This window comes from Lipotes vexillifer, unplaced genomic scaffold (assembly GCF_000442215.2).
Source record: "Lipotes vexillifer unplaced genomic scaffold, Lipotes_vexillifer_v1.1 scaffold83, whole genome shotgun sequence".
NCBI classification, from domain to species: Eukaryota; Metazoa; Chordata; class Mammalia; order Artiodactyla; family Lipotidae; genus Lipotes; species Lipotes vexillifer.
The window spans coordinates 51,919-70,531 of NW_006799780.1; the positions used below are offsets into that span (position 1 = coordinate 51,919).

Sequence of the window (18,613 nt, forward strand, 5' to 3'; positions counted from 1 at the left end):
AGAGAGATCTTTTTAGCCTAGACTTTGTTTCTGACTCATTGTGATAATTGGGCACATCATTTAATCTCTCTTCTTTCCTCCCATCATCACTGTTTGTTTGGAAGTCTTGCCAAATCGTTGCTTTCTTATTCCCAGTATCCCTAAGGCTTAACAGAGGACGTCATTCAATAATCCCTGATATGGAATCAAATATTATTCTCTTTAGGTAGTTCCTAATTATCTTATCTTCTGTTTCTGCTTTATAACTTCAACCTTCCCCTTTCCTCAATCTTAGCAATTTCTCTACTCTCTACATTTCAGTTTTTCCCTCTGTTGCAGCTAAGCCACTATCCAGTATAATGCACCATCTTTAATGGGGCCCAATCCTAGCTAGTTTTTGAAATGCAGTTCTGTAGTATATTTCAACTTATTTCTCTCTTTGTCTAACTATGGCTTTTAAAGTCTGTTAATGTTCTAATATGAAGTCATTCATTCTACTGTAATAATAATATAAAAAACATATACTACACATGCACTCTTATAAAATTATCATTAGAAGGAAAGCCCTAGTGATAAAGACATATAATATCATTGGTATAATTTAATAATATCTACACTTAAGGTTATCCTTTCTGAAGGGCATATATTATAATATTTAATTCCTATACAGGCATACCTCGGGGATATTGGGGTTCAGTTCCAGACCACTGCAATAATGTGAATATTGCAGTAAATTGAGTCATAAAAATTTTTTGGTTTCCCAGTGCATATAAAAGTTACGTTTATACTATACTGTAGTTTATTAACTGTGCAGTAGCACTATGTCTGAAAAACAATGTACAGACCTTAGTTAAAAAATACTTTCTTTGGCTCCCCTGGTGGCGCAGTGGTTAAGAATCCACTTGCCAATGCAGGGGACAGGGGTTCGAGCCCTGGTTGGGGAAGATCCCACATGCCGCAGAGCAACTAACTCGTGCGCCACAGCTACTGAACCCCCGTGCCTAGAGCCCATGCTCTGCAACAAGAGAAGCCACCGCAATGAGAAGCCCGCGCACCACAATGAAGAGTAGCCCCCGCTCTTGCAACTAGAGAAAGCCCACGTACAGCAACAAAGACCCAACACAGCCAAAAAAAACAAAAAACAAAAAACTTTCTTGCTTTTGAAAAAGGCTAATAATTGTCTGACAGTGCAGGGTTGCCACAAACCTTTGATTTGTAAAAAATGCAATATCTGTGAAGTGCGATAAAGTGAAGTGCAATTAAATGAGTTATGCCTATAATAATTCCCAGTGTAGGTTCCCATTTTACAGGTGAGAAAACTTATGATCAAAGAAGTCATTGAACCAGGGTTTTTGTTTTTATTTTGTTTCTCTATTTTGAAGACACCTATTATTTTGTGAATCCAGCATTCCTTTCCTTTCTGGAAACCGCTTCTCCCTTCTCCATTCATATGGCTGTCAGGAGAACAGTCATGTAATGACCGGATCCTATCCTCTGGCCTCTGAGCCTTTTCCCACTAAGTTTGTGGACTGGGGATTATGAGTACATTGGATCAGAGTATTTTTATTTGTCTAAGGGTAACTTGTAAAGCTAAGGCATTACTGGTGGCTGGTTTACCACCACAAAAGCTACAGATGTTGGGAGAAGGCAGCCTGAGACAGAGAGACTGGGAAATAGCTCCTGACTCCTGTTTTCTGCTCAAGCATTCTGCAAGCCATCCTGATAATAACTTCCCCTTCAGTTCCAGTTTGCTATCAGTCACTTGCAACCCCCAAAAGTCCTAACCTCTATTGACTGCTGGTCGTCTTAACCACACCAAAGGGAGATAATGGATTTGAGTTGAAAGTCACTGACATGTGAGAGTTTCATTCAAAGGCCAAGTTATACTAGTCCCCCCAAGGAAGTAGTTTAGTTTCTTCCTTCCTGATTGCAAACACATCAGAAAAAGAAAACTTATGTATTAAAAATAACTATGTTAAGAGAATGGACTTAAGGACACTGTGGGGGGAAGGGTAAGCTGGGATGAAGTGAGAGAGTGGCATGGACATACATACACTGCCAAACGTAAAATAGATAGCTAGTGGGAAGCAGCCGCATAGCACAGGGAGATCAGCTCGGTGTTTTTGTGACCACTTAGAGGGATGGGATAGGGAGGGTGGGAGGGAGGGAGTCGCAAGAGGGAGGAGATATGGGGATGTATGTATATGCATAACTGATTCACTTTGTTACACAGCAGAAACTAACACACCATTGTAAAGCAATTATACTCCAATAAATATGTTAAAAAAATAAATAAAAATAAAAAGGGTTTTGGGAGGCATACCTGATTAGGACATACTACAGAAATCATCTTCAGGAATATTTTACTGAAAGAAAAGTCCTTAAGGTTGTGAACATCTAGAAAGGTGAGTTGTATCGATGCTGTCCTTAACTAGTTACCCAGGGAGCTTGTGAGTAACCATTTGTTCCATGGACAGTTGGGAGTAAAGATATTTTATTAATCTGATTTCCAGTGTTAGGATTTCACGTTACCACAAAATTCTGTTGAGCTTAGGGAGCCTTTCTGCAGGTGTTATTAACCTCATTTCAGACTGAAGAAAATTTGGCAGAACATCCTGAAATAAATCAGCAGCGCTGCAAAGAAAAAGATCAGTAAGAATTTCTCTCCTAGGCTAACTCCCTCTTTTACCAGATGCTGTGGGTTATCTAAATTAATCCAAATGATGACTCTCCCCCACAGAAGAAGGAAATTAAAACTTTAAATCAACCAAAAAAAAAAAATAGCTACGTTAAAAAAAATAGTCATTCAAACAGCAAGTCATCTTGAAAGAAATGGAAAACTAGTTTGTTTTTTTTTTTTGGTTTTTTTTAGTGCCATTGTGGTGGGTCATGTGACCCTTTACTGAAAACTAGTTTTTGTTGGTGGTGGTTAATTACAATGGGCTATATTCAGTCATCTTTATTTCTTAAAGAACTCAATCATATGTCCCATTTCCAACATTTCAACATACCACTCGGGAAAGGGAAAAGGAAGGTCTTCTAGAGCAGGTGTTGCTAATGTTCTCTGTTCAAGTGATTAACAAAAGAAAAAGTGTACTATTATATGTAGGGAATACTTAAGGGAATCTTAAGACAGACCCTAGAGTAGAAAGAGATTTGGGATTACATTGTCCCCTTTCTGCTTCAGACACCGCAGTGTGTAAGCCTTGGCGGACTCCACAAACTTGCACTTGGCTCTCATAATCACGTCACAGGCCCTGTGGGTGACAACAAAGTCCCTCTTTACGCTGCTTAGAAGTTGGCTATGTGCACCTCTTCAGTCTCAGCAAAATTTTAAAATCCCACCCCTGCCATGTTCATGGATTGAATATGGCTCTGTATCATGTGGTCACCTTGACCTTCAGGCTTAACACAGTGACAATTTGCTCTGGGGCTTTGTGAAAGGAAAAATGTCTTACCTAATGAAAAGAATGTCTTAACCCTTCCTAACAATAATTTAAGATCTAAAATATACTTATCAGGGATTGTATTAACATCAGCATGGGAGAGGCTGTCTAGAAAAACATGGAGAAAAACTAAAATGTGTGCAGAGAATGGAGATGAACATATGAATAATTTCCAACCAGCATGCTTGGGGACTCTGAGTTAACTCAGAACATATTTCAAAATAATCAATTTGGTTAAACAAATATTAAGCTAATTGTTTCAATGACTAAATTGGTCCATGAAAATAATTTTTCTTCAGACATAGACCTAGTTACTGTCCAGAAACTTTTTCTTCTGTCTAGTCCAAATGGCTCTTCCATTGCTCTCACCCATTTTCTTTTTTTTTTTTTTTTTTTTCCCCGCAGTCCGCGGGCCTCTCACTGTTGTGGCCTCTCCCGTTGCGGAGCACAGGCTCCGGACGCGCAGGCTCAGCGGCCATGGCTCACAGGCCCAGCCGCTCCGCGGCACGTGGGATCTTCCCGGACCGGGGCACGAACCCGCGTCCCCTGCATCGGCCGGCGGACTCTCAACCCCTGCGCCACCGGGGAAGCCCCCTCTCAGGTTTCTTTATACCCTCTCTAAAATTCAGACACCTAAAAAGTCCCAGGGTGGGGAAAAGAACATAGTGGCCAGTGTTTATGACATTTGGGTGCCGTCTCCTCTCATGCTGTCTGCGGTCTGAGGACTGTTTACAAAATTGGACTATGGTAGGAAGGTCTCCAGGTTAAACAATTAAGAGGCAGCTCCTTCAGAGCTCAGAATTGTCTTAAATATGAAAATATCAAGTTCTAACACCACTAGACAAATGGCTGCTTCATTCTGCGTATTTATAAACTAAATATAGAACTATTTCCTTGAGTCAAAACCCTATATGATGGTCTTATTATTTGGAATAATTTTAACAGCAAAGAAAGCTGTGGGTAGTAACCATGTTTTCTGTCAGGCAGAAGTAAAAACATGATATTTTTAGGATTTGTAGTGGCCTTGCTCAGCACAGAGATTGGTGGGGGGGGGGGACTGAAAGTGGACATCTTCATATTTCCCACAGTTTTGGACATAAAGGAGAAGCAATTCTCTTCTCATCCAATCAGCAAAGATAAGGTTAACTTATTCCTGCATCTCTAAGTCATTTGTTTAGCCCTGTAAATTCTCTGATGAGCCGTTTTAATAAAGCTTCTCAGCAGGTCCTTCTACCAGAGTATGAAAGTAATCCAGGTATTCGAAGGTGTGAAATGGAATGACTCCATCTTTCAGTGGTTCAGATGGATGTTAAGGTCATGGCCACGGTTAGCTGGCCCAGGAGTGTGTCCATCCTATATACATTCAGGCTATGTGACAGAGCTCGGCTGAAATCTAGGAGTCCATGGACTCCACAGTTAGCTTTCTATTGAGGAAAAGCTTACAAGAAACTGGACCAGGATAAAGCAAAGACCAAGGGACAGAAAGAAAGCTTGAATTACATGATTGCAATAGTCTGCGAAATCAGCTTCTCTTTGGAGCTGAAAATGCCTCAAGTTTCTTCCTGAGAGGCATGAGCAATTGCATGAATACTATATTCTCTGACAATTTCCACATGGTTCCATGTGACAAGTCTGTATGATAAGGTTGTGTGTGTTTGGGTATTTTATGCCTGTGTGTAACACTGTCACTTGGCTTTGCAAAACCAAAAATTCCCTGCATGTCCATGGGAGAGGATAGTTCAGCATGTGGCAGACCAAGTAAAATGCCATCCCTTATTCTCTATCCTTGCTTCATTCTTTCTCCCACACTTTAATTCACTAAGTTGTTAAGTGTCTGAAATCATTCTCGGTGAATAACGCTGGACCACTCAGAAAGTTTGTGGCTGAGAGCTGGACCCTCGTCATCACCAAGCACTTTGTCACTGAGACAGAGTAACCCATGGTTACTGAGCTCAGATCAGTTAAGGGGCAGAGAGCCTCCCCTCCTCACTGCTCTATAAAAGAGACCCAGCAAAGGGACCCTACCAGCTTCTAGCTCTCAGCCTGGGGGAGCGCGTGGGAAGCAAAGCCCAGACCTGCGGAGCAGAAAGCACCAGCTGCAGAGGCAAGGCCGGCATGGCTCCCACTTTCAAACTTCAGTGTCACTTCATTCTGATCTGCCTGATGGCTCTAAGAGGGGAGAGCCGGTACCTGGAGGTGAGCGATTACCCGGTTGACCCATCACGCCTTCCTGTGGTGAGTGTCCAGCCTTGGGGGTGGGCAGGCTGCCTCTGCTCTCAGACATGTTTTGGTTAGCTCTTTCTTCCGCATTTACTGTGCCCCCTCTCTCCTCTGGTTTCCCCTGGGTCTTCCTCCCTGCCTCTTCCTCCTTCCCTCTGGTCCCTGGGCATACCCTGGTCTGACGGGAAAGGTCTAAACCTTCCCGTCTTCTCCGGACCCGGGAGACATTGACCCGGTCACTTTATTCTCTTTGCCGCGGGGCAGCGACGGTGCCTTGCTTCTGGTCCCCTTTCCCCCTCCTTGAACTTTTGCGGACTTATTTTCCTGGCCAGCTGCGGGAAGCTGTGGACCACGACCCTTTCCTACTCTTCAGCGCCAACCTGAAGCGGGAGCTGCCGGGGGAGCAGCTGTACCGCCGCGCTATGCGTGAGTCGGGGCTGCCTGGCTGGCGTCCGTCCGCGGGCAGCGGGGAGGTGGGGATTGTTGAGGACCGCGGGGGGCGCAATTCCCATGGCTAAGGGTCAGTCCGAGGAGGCGCACTGGGGCGAGATGGGGTGACGCACCCGGAGCGCGGGAGCGGGGCGCAGCCGAAGCTGGGAGTCAGGGCGCGAGCGGAGAGGGGCTGCCCGGGTGCCGCCGCAGTGGCTGCAACCCGGGACCCCCAACCCCGCTGCCCTCCCCCCCGCCCCCCAGGGTGCCTGGACATGCTGAGCCTCCAGGGCCAGTTCACCTTCACCGCCGACAGGCCGCAGCTGCACTGCGCCGCCTTCTTTATCGCAGAGCCCGAGGAGTTTATCACCATCCACTACGAACTGGTCTCCATCGACTGTGAGAGCGGGGACTTCCTGAAGGTGAGGCGCCCCCCGCCAGGCGCAGCCCCAGCCGCGGGGCAAGGGAGGGGTCATGGCCGGGACGCTGCGCCCTAGCGTGGAGAGCCGGCGACGCTCGTAATTAGATGCTCCGCTGGTGCAGGAGTGGGAGAGGCGCAGCCCGGGACCCCCGCGCAGCGCGAAACTCGCCCCACTCCCAGAAGGGCGAGTGCCTTGGTCTTGCAGCGGTTTAAATTCATCCCTGTGCGCTCTCGGTCCCCGGCGCTTCCAAAGACTAGAACTCGTGGCGCGAACCACTGTGTTGCAATCTGGAGCAGGTGAAAAGGGGTACAAACCAACTAGTACGAGCCCTCGGGTCCGCCAAACCCGAGGTCCTGATTAGAGGGCGACCTCACATGTCTGAGATCTGAGCCCGGCTTGCTCCTGCTGGTCCCTTTCTCTGTGGAGCTGTTTCAGGCTCCCAGACGCTGTCTTCAATGCCTGGGTAACCTGATTTTGGAGCAGAAGGGCACTGGCTGCTGCAGGGAAGTTTGCTGAGAAGGAATCTAGTCTGAGGCAGGTGGAGGCGCGGAAAAGTCCCCCAGCCTCATAACATCCCCACTCCCAGTTCTCCATGAGTCTAACGGGTCAGCTTGGGATGGCTGCTGGACTTCTCCAGTCCAGTTAAAATGAATATGATTAAAATCCCAAAGTGGAATTATTTTGGAACCTGTCAAACGCAGTAGAAGAGGACTGATCTGGTGAAATAATTTGTAGCTGGTAATTTTACTAACGTGAACTAGGTTGGACTCATTAAATTGGAGACCTGTGGTGATTTTAAGAGTAAAGTCAATAGACTCTGACCTTTTGTCCGGCCAACTACAAACTTCAACAAGTGAAGGAAAAAATTCCAAACTTGCATACCAGCCATTATCGTCTAAGTGTTAAAAGTAGTTCTTGATATTTTAATATGTGATAAGAGTAAAAAAATGAGGAAAATGGGTGTGTATAACCATCAGCAGGTAGGTAAAGTTGCTGCTCCAGTTTTTCCTCTTGCTGTTTTTGAGAAATTTTGTTCATATTTTAATGAGGAAAGAGAAAAACTGAAACCCAAATTATGTTCCTGTGGAATTCTTCTGAAGGTAGGATGTGTGGAAAATATGACCAACACAAAAATGTATATCGTCTGTAGTTTCATTTACCAAGGTGGCTGAAATGATAAAGTATAAGAAAGTTTATTTACTTTGGAAATGTTAGAGTTTATAAAGGGGGGAAAAGCAATAAATAAATAATAATGCGACTTGCAAACAACCCTCACAGTCAAAATATATACAAATAGAAAGCACGTGTGCAGGGGGGTGTGGGCTGTCTATTCCTCACTTACGACCGAAGGCCCATGGCTGGATAACCTTTTCCCCCTTTTCAACACACCTATGACTTCAGGAGTTGATGAAAGTGATCATCTTTGTCTGTATTTTTTGTTGGAAGGTATTTGATGGTTGGATTCTCAAGGGGGAGAAGTTCCCCAGTTCCCAGGATCACCCTCTCCCCATGACTGAGCGGTACATAGATTTCTGTGAGAGTGGTCTTAGCAGAAGGAGCATCAGATCCTCCCAGAACGTGGCCATGATCTTCTTCCGGGTCCACGAACCAGGAAATGGGTTCACATTAACCATAAAGACAGATCCTAACCTCTTTCGTAAGTGGACTTCATGTCTTGTTAGTTGGAAGGCAGGACTTGGGGGGAGAGAGTGTCAGTTCTGCTTTTCAAAGGTAGCATCATTGCACAGACTTAAGAAATTTGAAGCGAGGAAGGATTTGAATGGAAGTTCTTTTGTAATTAGAAATGACCTAAAGGATATTTCCAATTCATTATTATGAAAATCAAATCAGTTTTTAATTTATTTACCAGGCTAGCTAAGATACTAATTTATGGTGGCTAGAATTCTATTTTTTCTCCAGTCTTATCCTGATCTCCTGAGCTACTACAATGTATTCAGTGACAAACTTTAATCCCCCCACGTCATTCCATTGATCTGGATAAGCTTGAGGGATCAGATATGAAATTGCAGTCTTACAGATATTTAGGTGAAGGCTGAAAGACTACATATCTGGGATGTGTAGACAGATTTCATGCCCTGAGCAGAGGGTTGGACCAGAGGACCTCAACATTGCCTTCTGAGTCTGAACCCATTGCTCTAATTTAGTTCATTTCTGGTGGATACACAAATAGATGCTCTAAAGCTGAATAGCCCAGGCCTAAAACACATTATCTTAATCAGAATGGGTTCATTCATCTGTGTATTAGTTCTTCCCCATTAAGAGGAAAATGTTTATAAAAAATCAGGAAAACATTCTTTTTTGGTTGCATACAATAGTATTATTAACATTTCATGTGGTTGAAGAATGGGGCCTACCTAATCTGCCAAAAAATAATGTACTGACTGATCTCCCAAATTTTGTTTTTAAAAATCAAAAAAATTTTTTGAAAGACGCCCCCCCACCCCCAAAAGGCTATTTCTGAGGACTGGAGCAGAATAACACTAGAGGACAACATGAACTGTTTCTCCTATATCCTGCTTGGTTAGAGATCAGAAACCTTCTAGAATCATCAAGGAATTTCAGTTCTTTTTGAAATTAAGTGTAATTAAAAAATAAGATGGAAGCAAAAGGTAGTTCTGACATAGTCTGATCAATCAGAAACTTTTGTCCCATAACTGGCCAAAAACCATACAAACTCTGATGCTTCTAGTTTCATAGCTAGAAGAATAAATTTATTATAAGTCTAGTCTTGAGATACAAAACAAAATTTCAGAAAGTCTTGGGAGTAGATAAACATTTAAAATTTACCTATTAGGCAACTTATCACTTAACACCCAGGAAATATTTATCAGACATAAGCCTGCTTTGTATTTTTCTCAGTCTATTTTGTAACTAGTTTTATGTTTCTTCACTTTATTATCTCAAAAGTAACATATAGCTCCAAGTTCAGTTAATAAAGGTTTCAGACAGACAGGGTTTGAGTTCTGGCCTTACCTTTAAGCCTTGATTCTTCCAGACTCCCAGCTTGAACTTGGACCCTAGTTAATGAAGTGTCCCTAGAACTTCTACCAGCTAGTATTGTTTGGTTGGTTATTAATTTATGGCTTGTGAGTGTTATAAACAAGGTGACCCCCTGCGATTACGATTAGAAGTCCCCTTGCAGCCAGGGCCTCCTGACGATGTCCATACATCACTGGTGCTTTTTATTCCCCAACTCCTTCCTTTCTCCAAATCACCTTTGTGATAAGTACTCTCTTCTGGGCCACAAGCCCCTAGACCATGAATGGGAGCTTAGAATAAGGATGAGATAACTTTCTATAAAAGCCCAGCATACCAAGCAGTGAAAATGTGATTTTGTTTTTCCACAAAGCCTGCAATGTCATCTCCCAGACCCCAAATGGAAGGTTTACTCTGGTCGTGCCACATAAGCATCGCAACTGCAGCTTCTCCATAATTTATCCTGTGGTGATCAAAATATCTGATCTCACCCTGGGACACTTAAATGGTCTGCAATTAAAGGTGAGTAGCTTATTTGCTTCCCAGTCACTTCCTAAGACCTCAGCTTTCTCAGAGCAGAAGTAACTATACAGGGCAGATGTGGATGAACTGGTGTAGTATGTCCTTCTGTTTGGCAGTTAGAACTCACATGAGCCTGCCCTCGCTGCTTTAATAAACTCTTCTATTTCCGTTATACTGCAAGTTGCATACTCAGGTGCCTCTTCTGACTACTTGAATACTTTTCTTGTGATGTTAGAAATGTTTTCAGATGGCAAAGTTGTGGCATATAATTACAATTGAACTCTCTTGTACTTGCCTCTTTTACAAAAATTATCTCCTAGCAGAACCTAGTGTGAGTCATCTATGCAGCTGTTTTTCTGATTATTGGAATTTTCTTTTGATATGAAGGAAGTATCTCATTGACAGACTGTGTCACGAAGGAATGCTAAGCGTAGCATAAAATACAAAACTGGATTTTTATATTGCAAAATACAGTAAAGTTTTGAAGCATTTTTTTGCATTACATTTAATTCCATACATTTTGCAACAGAACATTAGTTGAGACCCCCCCATCAACTTCTGTATGGATTTTACAATTAATGCTGAGCTTGACCACATTTATTTGCACTGGTAGCTTATTTCCTTTGAGTCATCCTCATTTCCTTTTATGTTCTCATATGCCTAGGTTAAGACAGCTCATGCATTTGCTGGCATCAAAGATAGTCATACTTCCTAATCAGAAAGATTTCAGTGAAAACCAAATAAATAGGACTAGGGCTGAGAAAAGCAGTAAATCCAATTTCCTTTAAGCCCTAAATTCATAGGCCAGTGCCTACTTTTTAAAGTTGAACCTTAGTGGAAGAATAATCCTTTGATAAAGGCCAGGATAAGTGGATGTCTTTGGTTTAGCCTTATAGGCTTCAGATTTTTTGTATGTCATTCTTGATGTTTAATATAGAAGATGGCAAGTGTGATAGATTGAGAGATCTGCACTTTAGTTATCTTTGGCTATGAGGAGTAAACTTGGTGCTTAGCACTTAAAAAAATGTGAAGTCTGCAGTGTTCTAGGTATCTATTGCTTTACAAAATACTTTTTGAGTGCTTACCATGTGCAAGGCATTCTTCTAGACGCAGGAAATTAGCAATGAACAAAACAGGTCCTACTCACATAGAACCTGTATTCTAGTGGGATGAGACAGGCAAAAGTATAATGTATTTTAAATAGTGGTGAGTGCCCTACAGATAATGAAGTAGATTGGTGGCTGGGGATAAGGGGGTAGAGTGAGGGGCAGGCAGCTACGTGAGATGAGATGGTCAAGAAAGAAATCTTTTGAGAAGGAGACATTTAAAGTGAGATTTCAGTGATAGGTAAGAAGGAGCCAGCAGCCACAGGAAGAGCCGGGAACAGAGCAACAGTAGTGCAGAGGCTCAGAGGCAGGAATGGGCTTACTGAGTTCTAGAAATGGAAAGAAGGAAAAGTAGAGGGGGAGTGGTATCATACAGCATCAGGCAGACAGGCAGGGCCAGGGGGTGGAGAGCCCAGTGGGTCATATTAAAGAGTTTGAGTTTATTCTCAGTGGGAAACCACCGAAGGGGTTCAGGCAGGAAAGTGATGTAATCCATTTGATTATGCTCAGGTGGGGTGAGAGTGATTGGGAATTGCTGGCCTCATGACCAAAGTAATTGACAAAGTCCACGATGGGAAGGAGACGGTTACCTAAAGGTCATTCTGGCTTCCATGAATGATGATGAATGGGCTCTAGGGGCCAGAGTGGTGCAGCGGTGCACCTAAAAGGCCATTATCATAGTCTAGGCAAGAGATGAGAGTGACTTGGTCCAGGGAGATAGAACCTCAACAAAGAAATCTCGGGGGTTACTGTTGAGGAGCTGAACCCCAGAGGTCCCTACACAACTCAGCTTCTGCCGCTGTTTATAAGAACAGCTGAGAGGTTTGGAAAGAGGAGAGAAAAGTCACTGAATGCCAAAAAGTACATGCTCCCAACCTCCTTGTTTCTTGGTTTTGTTCCCTTCATTTTAGCTTCCATTTCTTCCCAACTTCTTATTTCCCATTTCTCTCTCCTGAGCCTGCCTTTTCCCCTTCACCTCCTCCTGTGAAATTTGGAACCTATAGAACCAGGTGGAATGTTTAGTCTAAGACATGTTCCCCCTGGACACCCTCTACTCAAGGGAAAGGCAATTACATTTTTTTCCCTTTACCTCTAAATGGCTCATTCAACTCTTCATGCAAGAAAATGAGCCCTGTACACAGTGGGGCTAACTAACCCTCTATTTCATCATTGATGAAATTACATGTAAAATACCTAAGCATAGAACCCAGAACAGAGTAGGTGCTTTAAATATATATACCCACACCTGCTTCCTTTCATTAGTCAAAGAGTTGCTGTTGTATTATTTTCTATTGGTTGTTTAGTTCCAGTTGCATTTCAGTATCTTCCAAATGTTGCACTGTGTGCGCTTATGTATGTGTGTGTTTTACATTCCCTGTTTTAGATTTTGGTCCCTATGTAGCATGGTCTATCTGTTTAGCTTCTAAGCACCTTGCCACATTCCGCTAGATCTCTTGATGGCTATGTCTCATGAAGAAGAGGGTCACAGGCAAAACTGGCTGTATAATTTGTGGGGGGACAGTACAAAAAGAAAATACAGGGGCCTTATTTTTAAATTATTAGGAATTTCAAAATGGTGACAGCAGAGCATTAGGCCAAGCACTAGGCCTTGTAAGTGTGAGCCCTGTGGGCACGGGTGGCACGATCACAAGGCCAGCCCTGATCACGGGAAACGGGTGGCCCAAACTGTGGCATCTGGGGCTGAGAGGGGGTCTGCTTTGTTTGCGTGGGAAAGTGAAGCACAGGAATTGCTGTGGATGACACAGTGTGGAAAAGATGAAGGGAAGCAGAAAAAGGCAGTTACAGTGCATCACACAAAGTCTTAAGACTACATACTTATTATGAGTAGCTTGAAATAAGTTTATTTTAGTTGGAAGGAGAAAGTTGATGGTAACTCTAGCTAATTTGAGCCCCAAATGAGGGGTCTTTTCTTTTTTTAATATTCTTATAACTAGTCTAAATCCTTATCAGTAGAAAGGATAAGAATTGTCTCAATAGCAGAAAAAGTCTTTTATAAAGAAGAGGAAAGGGCTTCTCTGGTGGCGCAGTGGTTGAGAGTCCGCCTGCCAATGCACAGGACACGGGTTCATGCCCCGGTCCGGGAGGATCCCACATGCCGCGGAGCGGCTGGGCCCGTGGGCCGTGGCCGCTGGGCCTGCGCGTCCGGAGCCTGTGCTCCGCAACGGGACAGGCCACAGCGGTGAGAGGCCCACGTACCGCAAAAAAAAAAGAAAAAAAAAGAAGAGGAAAATAGGTAAGTTGAAGAAAAATCTGATGTGGAAGCCCTATTTATAAAAACTCTGGGGCTTCCCTGGTGGCACAGTGGTTGAGAGTCCGCCTGCCGATGCAGGGGACGCGGGTTCGTGCCCCGGTCCGGGAGGATCCCACGTGCCGCTCGGCTGGGCCTGTGAGCCATGGCCGCTGAGCCTGCGCGTCCGGAGCCTGTGCTCCGCAGCGGGAGAGGCCGCAGCAGTAAGAGGCCTGCGTTCCGCAAAAAAAAAAAACAAACTCTGACTGCATGCATTAAGAAATTCAAGTAATTCATTGTGTATGTCCAAATGATTTAAAAAGCAAAGCATTTTCAGATTCAATTTTCATATATTGTATATGGAGTTTACAGATTCCAATTTCATCGTTCTAGTCCTTGAGCTTATAAAAAAATGTTTTTTAAATGCACATACATTTTTTTAAATGATTACTCAACCGATTTAGAAAAGCAATTCCTATGATTTTTTTTGTTTCTTTAAAAAGTCTTACTTCCCAGAGTCCTGGATGTTAAATTAAATGGCGCTGCCAGGATGTCTACAGCTGACTGAATTCACCAACTTGCCATTGGTTCAATGGTTTGACTTCCATAATTGGTTTAAATACATCTTCCTCTGCTGCCTTATTCTCTTAGAAGTCCTCAGCAGGTTGTGTGGGAATAGGAGATTTTGTGGAGCTGCTGGGAGGAACTGGACTGGACCCTTCCAAGATGATGCCTTTAGCTGATCTCTGCTATCCTTTTCATGGCCCTGGTAAGATACTTCTTTGATTATTATTTATGTGCCTATTAAGATTGTTTCCTTAAATAAAATGTCTCAAATTTTTTATACATGGGAGGGCAAGTTCCACCAAAAAAACTTCGATTTTGCACATTGAGCAAGTGTGAGGATTTTGCGTTTGAGCCTAGGCACAGTATCAAGAATGCATGACCACAATATCTGACACTGGGAGAAAAACTTATGAAGTAACAAGGTTGTGTGTTTAAGGTTTGCCCTAGGTACGACTATGAAAAAGACAAAGCTTTTTGGTTCTGTGCTCTGTCCACCTTCTGGTTTCCTCCTCTCGAGACTAAAGATTTTACTGACTGAAAACTGTAGTTCAAACAGTGGATGTATTGTCAATTAGTAATAGTATAAAAATGAAATAATATCTAAATAACTTTACCATACATATGCATATGTGTGTGTATTACTCTTAGTAAATATTGATACATTAAAAGGTGATACGCTTTATTAGAAATTCTCAGAACTGCTGAATGTCCCCAACTTCTAGCAGCAAAACCAGCCTCTGAAAGATCACTGCAAAACAGAGGTAAATTCTGAGATCTAAAAGTGGTCACAGGTAATAAAAGACCTGGTTCTCGCCAAACAGAATCAGGTCTTCTTTGTTATGGATCAGTGAAGCTTTTCCATTTGATTATGCTCGGGTGGGGTGAGGAGGGTGGGAATTGCTGACTAGTGACCAAATTAATTAACGAAATCCAAGTGTGTGGTGGGGGAGAGGGTTACATAAAACATTTCTGTAAAGGTCACTCCTGTATCTGTACTTCTGATGCAGGAACCAGTGATTATCTTTTAAGAGACAGAAGTCAAACAGAAGAACAGTCTTTCATCCCTTACCATAGCCCCCTTCCTCTTTTTAAGCACACATCACTAACGAACTAAATAATGAAGCTGCAAATCAGACAGCCTTTTGATCAACTGTTACCAGTTTTAATCAAAGCCAGGTCTGCCAACCAGTATTTTCTGTCTCTGAGCTAATGCTGGGAACTTAATAAACAAAATCTCTCTGAAATAGAATTAATGTACACAGGTAAAGGAAAAAGATTTCTAAAAACCCACTTTGCTAAAAGCTTGGGGGTTAGTTTATGCTAATTTACACTTGAGCCCTGGTTTAAACCAGTGCATCATGGCTTCTCTCCCTTTGTGTGTGCTCTCAGAGGCACTGGATCCTTCCAGGCTGATGGAGAGCACCTGTGAGGAGCTGCGTTTGAGCTGGGTAAAAAGATTAGATTAAGAACTGAAGCACACTCATGCCTTAAAATTTAGATAATTGAAGCCATAGTAATTTTGGTGCATGAATTATATGACTTGATTTCAAAGGGTGTGACTAAGGCCAAAAAACTACTTTTGCCTGTATTATCCAGATAATTGAAACCAGTCTTAAGATAATGTGAAGGCTTGAATTATCTGACTCACTGGTTGATTTTAGACTTCACTTTTTTCTTTAATTCACCATGTTTTCATGAGCCCCTCTTAAGTCATTCAGACAATGAAGAACTCTTAGGTATCCTGCCCTTTACAATGGATTGTATTAGGAATTATGTCAAATAATAAATGATATGTGCATTAACTAAAGGAAATAAGGCACGTTATGTAGATTAAAGTTCAGAGTAAGATAAGAAAAGAATGGCCTTGCAAACAATTTAAAGAAAATTAGGGACTTCCCTGGTGGCCCAGTGGTTAAGAATCCGCCTGCCAATGCAGGGGACACGGGTTCGAGCCCTGGTCTGGGAAGATCCCACACGCTGCAGAGCAACTAAGCCTGTGCACCATAACTACTGAGCCTGTGCTCTAGAGCCAGCGAGCCACAACTTCTGAGCCCACGTGGCACAACTACTGAAGCCTGCATGCCTGGAGCTGTGCTCCACAACAAGAGAAGCCACCACAGTGAGAAGCCTGTGCACTGCAAGGAAGACCCAACACAGCCAAAAATAAATAAAAAATAAATGAATTTATTTAAAAAACTTTTAAAAATTAACTTTGGACTTCCTCACAGAAGCTTAGCCTAGACTCCCTGGTGCTCAGAATTTAGGCCTTATAGAGACAACGTGGGGAAACAAAGATTGAGAAAATTAAAACGGCAGAAAGGATTCTTTTAGGGCAGATAAATCTTGCCTCAGGAACCAGATTGAGGCTGAAGAAATAAAATAAAAGGAATTTTTAATAAAAATGCTGAGTTTCACAAAACAAACAGGTACAGAGAACAAACAGATGGTTGCTAGAAGGGAGGCAAGTGGGGAGTGAAAAGAAAAACAAAAGGTAACTGTGAGGTAATGAATGTTGATTAGCTTGATTATGGTGATCATTTCACAATGTATATTTATATAACACCATCATGTTGTACACCTTAAATATATACAATTTCTGTCAACTATGCCTCAATAAACCTGAAAAAAAATTTTTGAAGAATGCCTTAAACACACACACAGTTTCAGTATCTAACTGCTCAGGCACATCTGTACTAGAAGATACATAAATGTTGCCAGATGCTTATAAAAATAATGAATAAGATTGGATTTAAGAGAAGTAAGGATATCAAAAGCCATTCCATATAAGAAGTACAGAAAAAAATTAGAGATAAAAAGTACAGGTGAACAATAGAACAAAAATGAGTATACTTAGTGTATGTCTAAAGCATGCAAATTATATTTTTGTTTATATGTAAAACAGAATTTTTACTGAGGCTCAGAAAATAATAAATAGGTGATATTTTTGGTCTACATAAATGTCCCGCAATACACTCCATCCTTCAGCCCTGCCCACTAAATGCCACTTGCACCCCCAGATATAACTGAAAACTGCCTCTGCAAATTTCCAACCTGTCCCTAGAGGGCGGCACTGCCCCCACTGAGGACACAACTAGAGCAAAGGTGCAGCAGGTCGGATGCTTGCCTTCATCTGCCTTCACCACCAAAGCTTTGCAGGTAGGAGAACGCAAAAAGCACAAGGAGATATCTTCTTACCTCTTTGCAGCCAGTTTTGTTTGACTAACAGTGTTCTTGCACATGAGGAGAAAGGCTGAGCTTAATTTCACTATTCTACAATTAATTATACAGTTGACCCTTGAACAACAGTGGTTTGAACTGCGGGGGCCCGCTTATAGGCGGATTTTTTTCAATAGTAGATACCACAGTACTACACGATCCTAGGTTGGCTGAACCCGAGAATGTGGAACCTCGGATCTGGAGGAGCCGTGGATCTGGAGGGCAGACTATAAATTATAGGCAGATTTTCACCTGTGGGGAGGGTCCTCACCCCTAACGCCCCATGCACCCCCCACGTCGTTCAAGGTCAGCTGTACAATATAAGAATGAGAACAAACACGTTTCACCTGATGGCAGATGCTTGGTTTGAGTACGTGAGAGGAAGCTACATCCCCTTGCTTTCTTCGTGTTTACATGATCTCGTGGACAGAAATGGTTTGACTGTGTCCTTTCTAACCTTCTGGGAAACTTTTACTTTTTCCATGAATTATAGCCCAGATGAAAATTGGCTGTGACAACACGGTGTTGCGCATGGTCTCCAGCGGAAAACATGTAAATCGTGTGACTTTTGAATACCGCCAGCTGGAACCATACGAACTGGAAAACCCGAATGGAAACAGTATCCAGGAATTCTGTTTGTCTACTCTTTGAATAACCAAGCCAATGATTTCCATGCTCCTAGCTAAGGGAGTTTTTAATGGCTGTTATATATGATTTTGATGAGCAGCTAGTTAAGAACCTTTCATACCAGTCAGTATTCCCAAACTTGAGCACATATCACACACACTAAATTTTGTACCTTGCTGCTTTTTCGTTTGTAAGATATAAATGACCACATGGAAGAAAATAAACCCTCCCCCCGACCCCAGTAGAAAACCAGTTTCCAGTAATTCTTTGATATGCTACCAACCTGAACTGGTAAGACAAGTGCAAAGAAATGTGCAATAAAAACTTGTATCTCAAGGGAAAATACTACAAAGAACTAAAAATGTTAGTGCTCTTATCAGTTTTATGACAGAAAACGCATGTCCGTGTGTACCAAAGTAGTTGCATCTATTTATTTTCTGCTTATTATTCTGTTTATAGTAGAGAATAGTTGTAGCTAGTATTATTTATTGATTTGTAACAACTTGTTTTTAACAAACATTTGTAGCATGTAAAACACTTTGCATCCGTAAATCCAAACATGAATAAACATGTTCAGAATGTTGGCACCTCAACATCCTGCTTTGTTTTCCTGAGTAGTTCCTTCCCTTATTACCATCAGAAAATAATGTTCTCAGGTGGTACAGCACCAAATGCTGAACTAAATCATTTTAGACTTCTTAGAGCTCCAAGAACCCTGGGTCGTTAAGTAGGATTCTTTAGGGCAGAAGGTAAAATTGCAGTGTTTGAACAAACAACACTAACCAGTTGGTGGTGATAGGGAAGCAGGATATGGGGATCCCTCTTCCACTGTCC

General features: G+C 42.5%; 1 protein-coding gene across 1 annotated transcript; it reads left to right on the top strand.

The window, feature by feature from the left end:
• The first annotated feature begins 5,261 nt into the window (after window positions 1-5,261).
• Window positions 5,262-18,368, top strand: CRHBP (corticotropin releasing hormone binding protein). Its single transcript, XM_007471949.1, has 7 exons — window positions 5,262-5,621; window positions 5,978-6,071; window positions 6,339-6,496; window positions 7,943-8,153; window positions 9,867-10,015; window positions 14,021-14,138; window positions 17,646-18,368. Exons 1-7 carry the CDS (start codon window positions 5,541-5,543, stop codon window positions 17,801-17,803), a joined length of 969 nt encoding a protein of 322 aa, XP_007472011.1. The 5' UTR covers window positions 5,262-5,540; the 3' UTR covers window positions 17,804-18,368.
• Window positions 18,369-18,613: the final 245 nt, after the last annotated feature.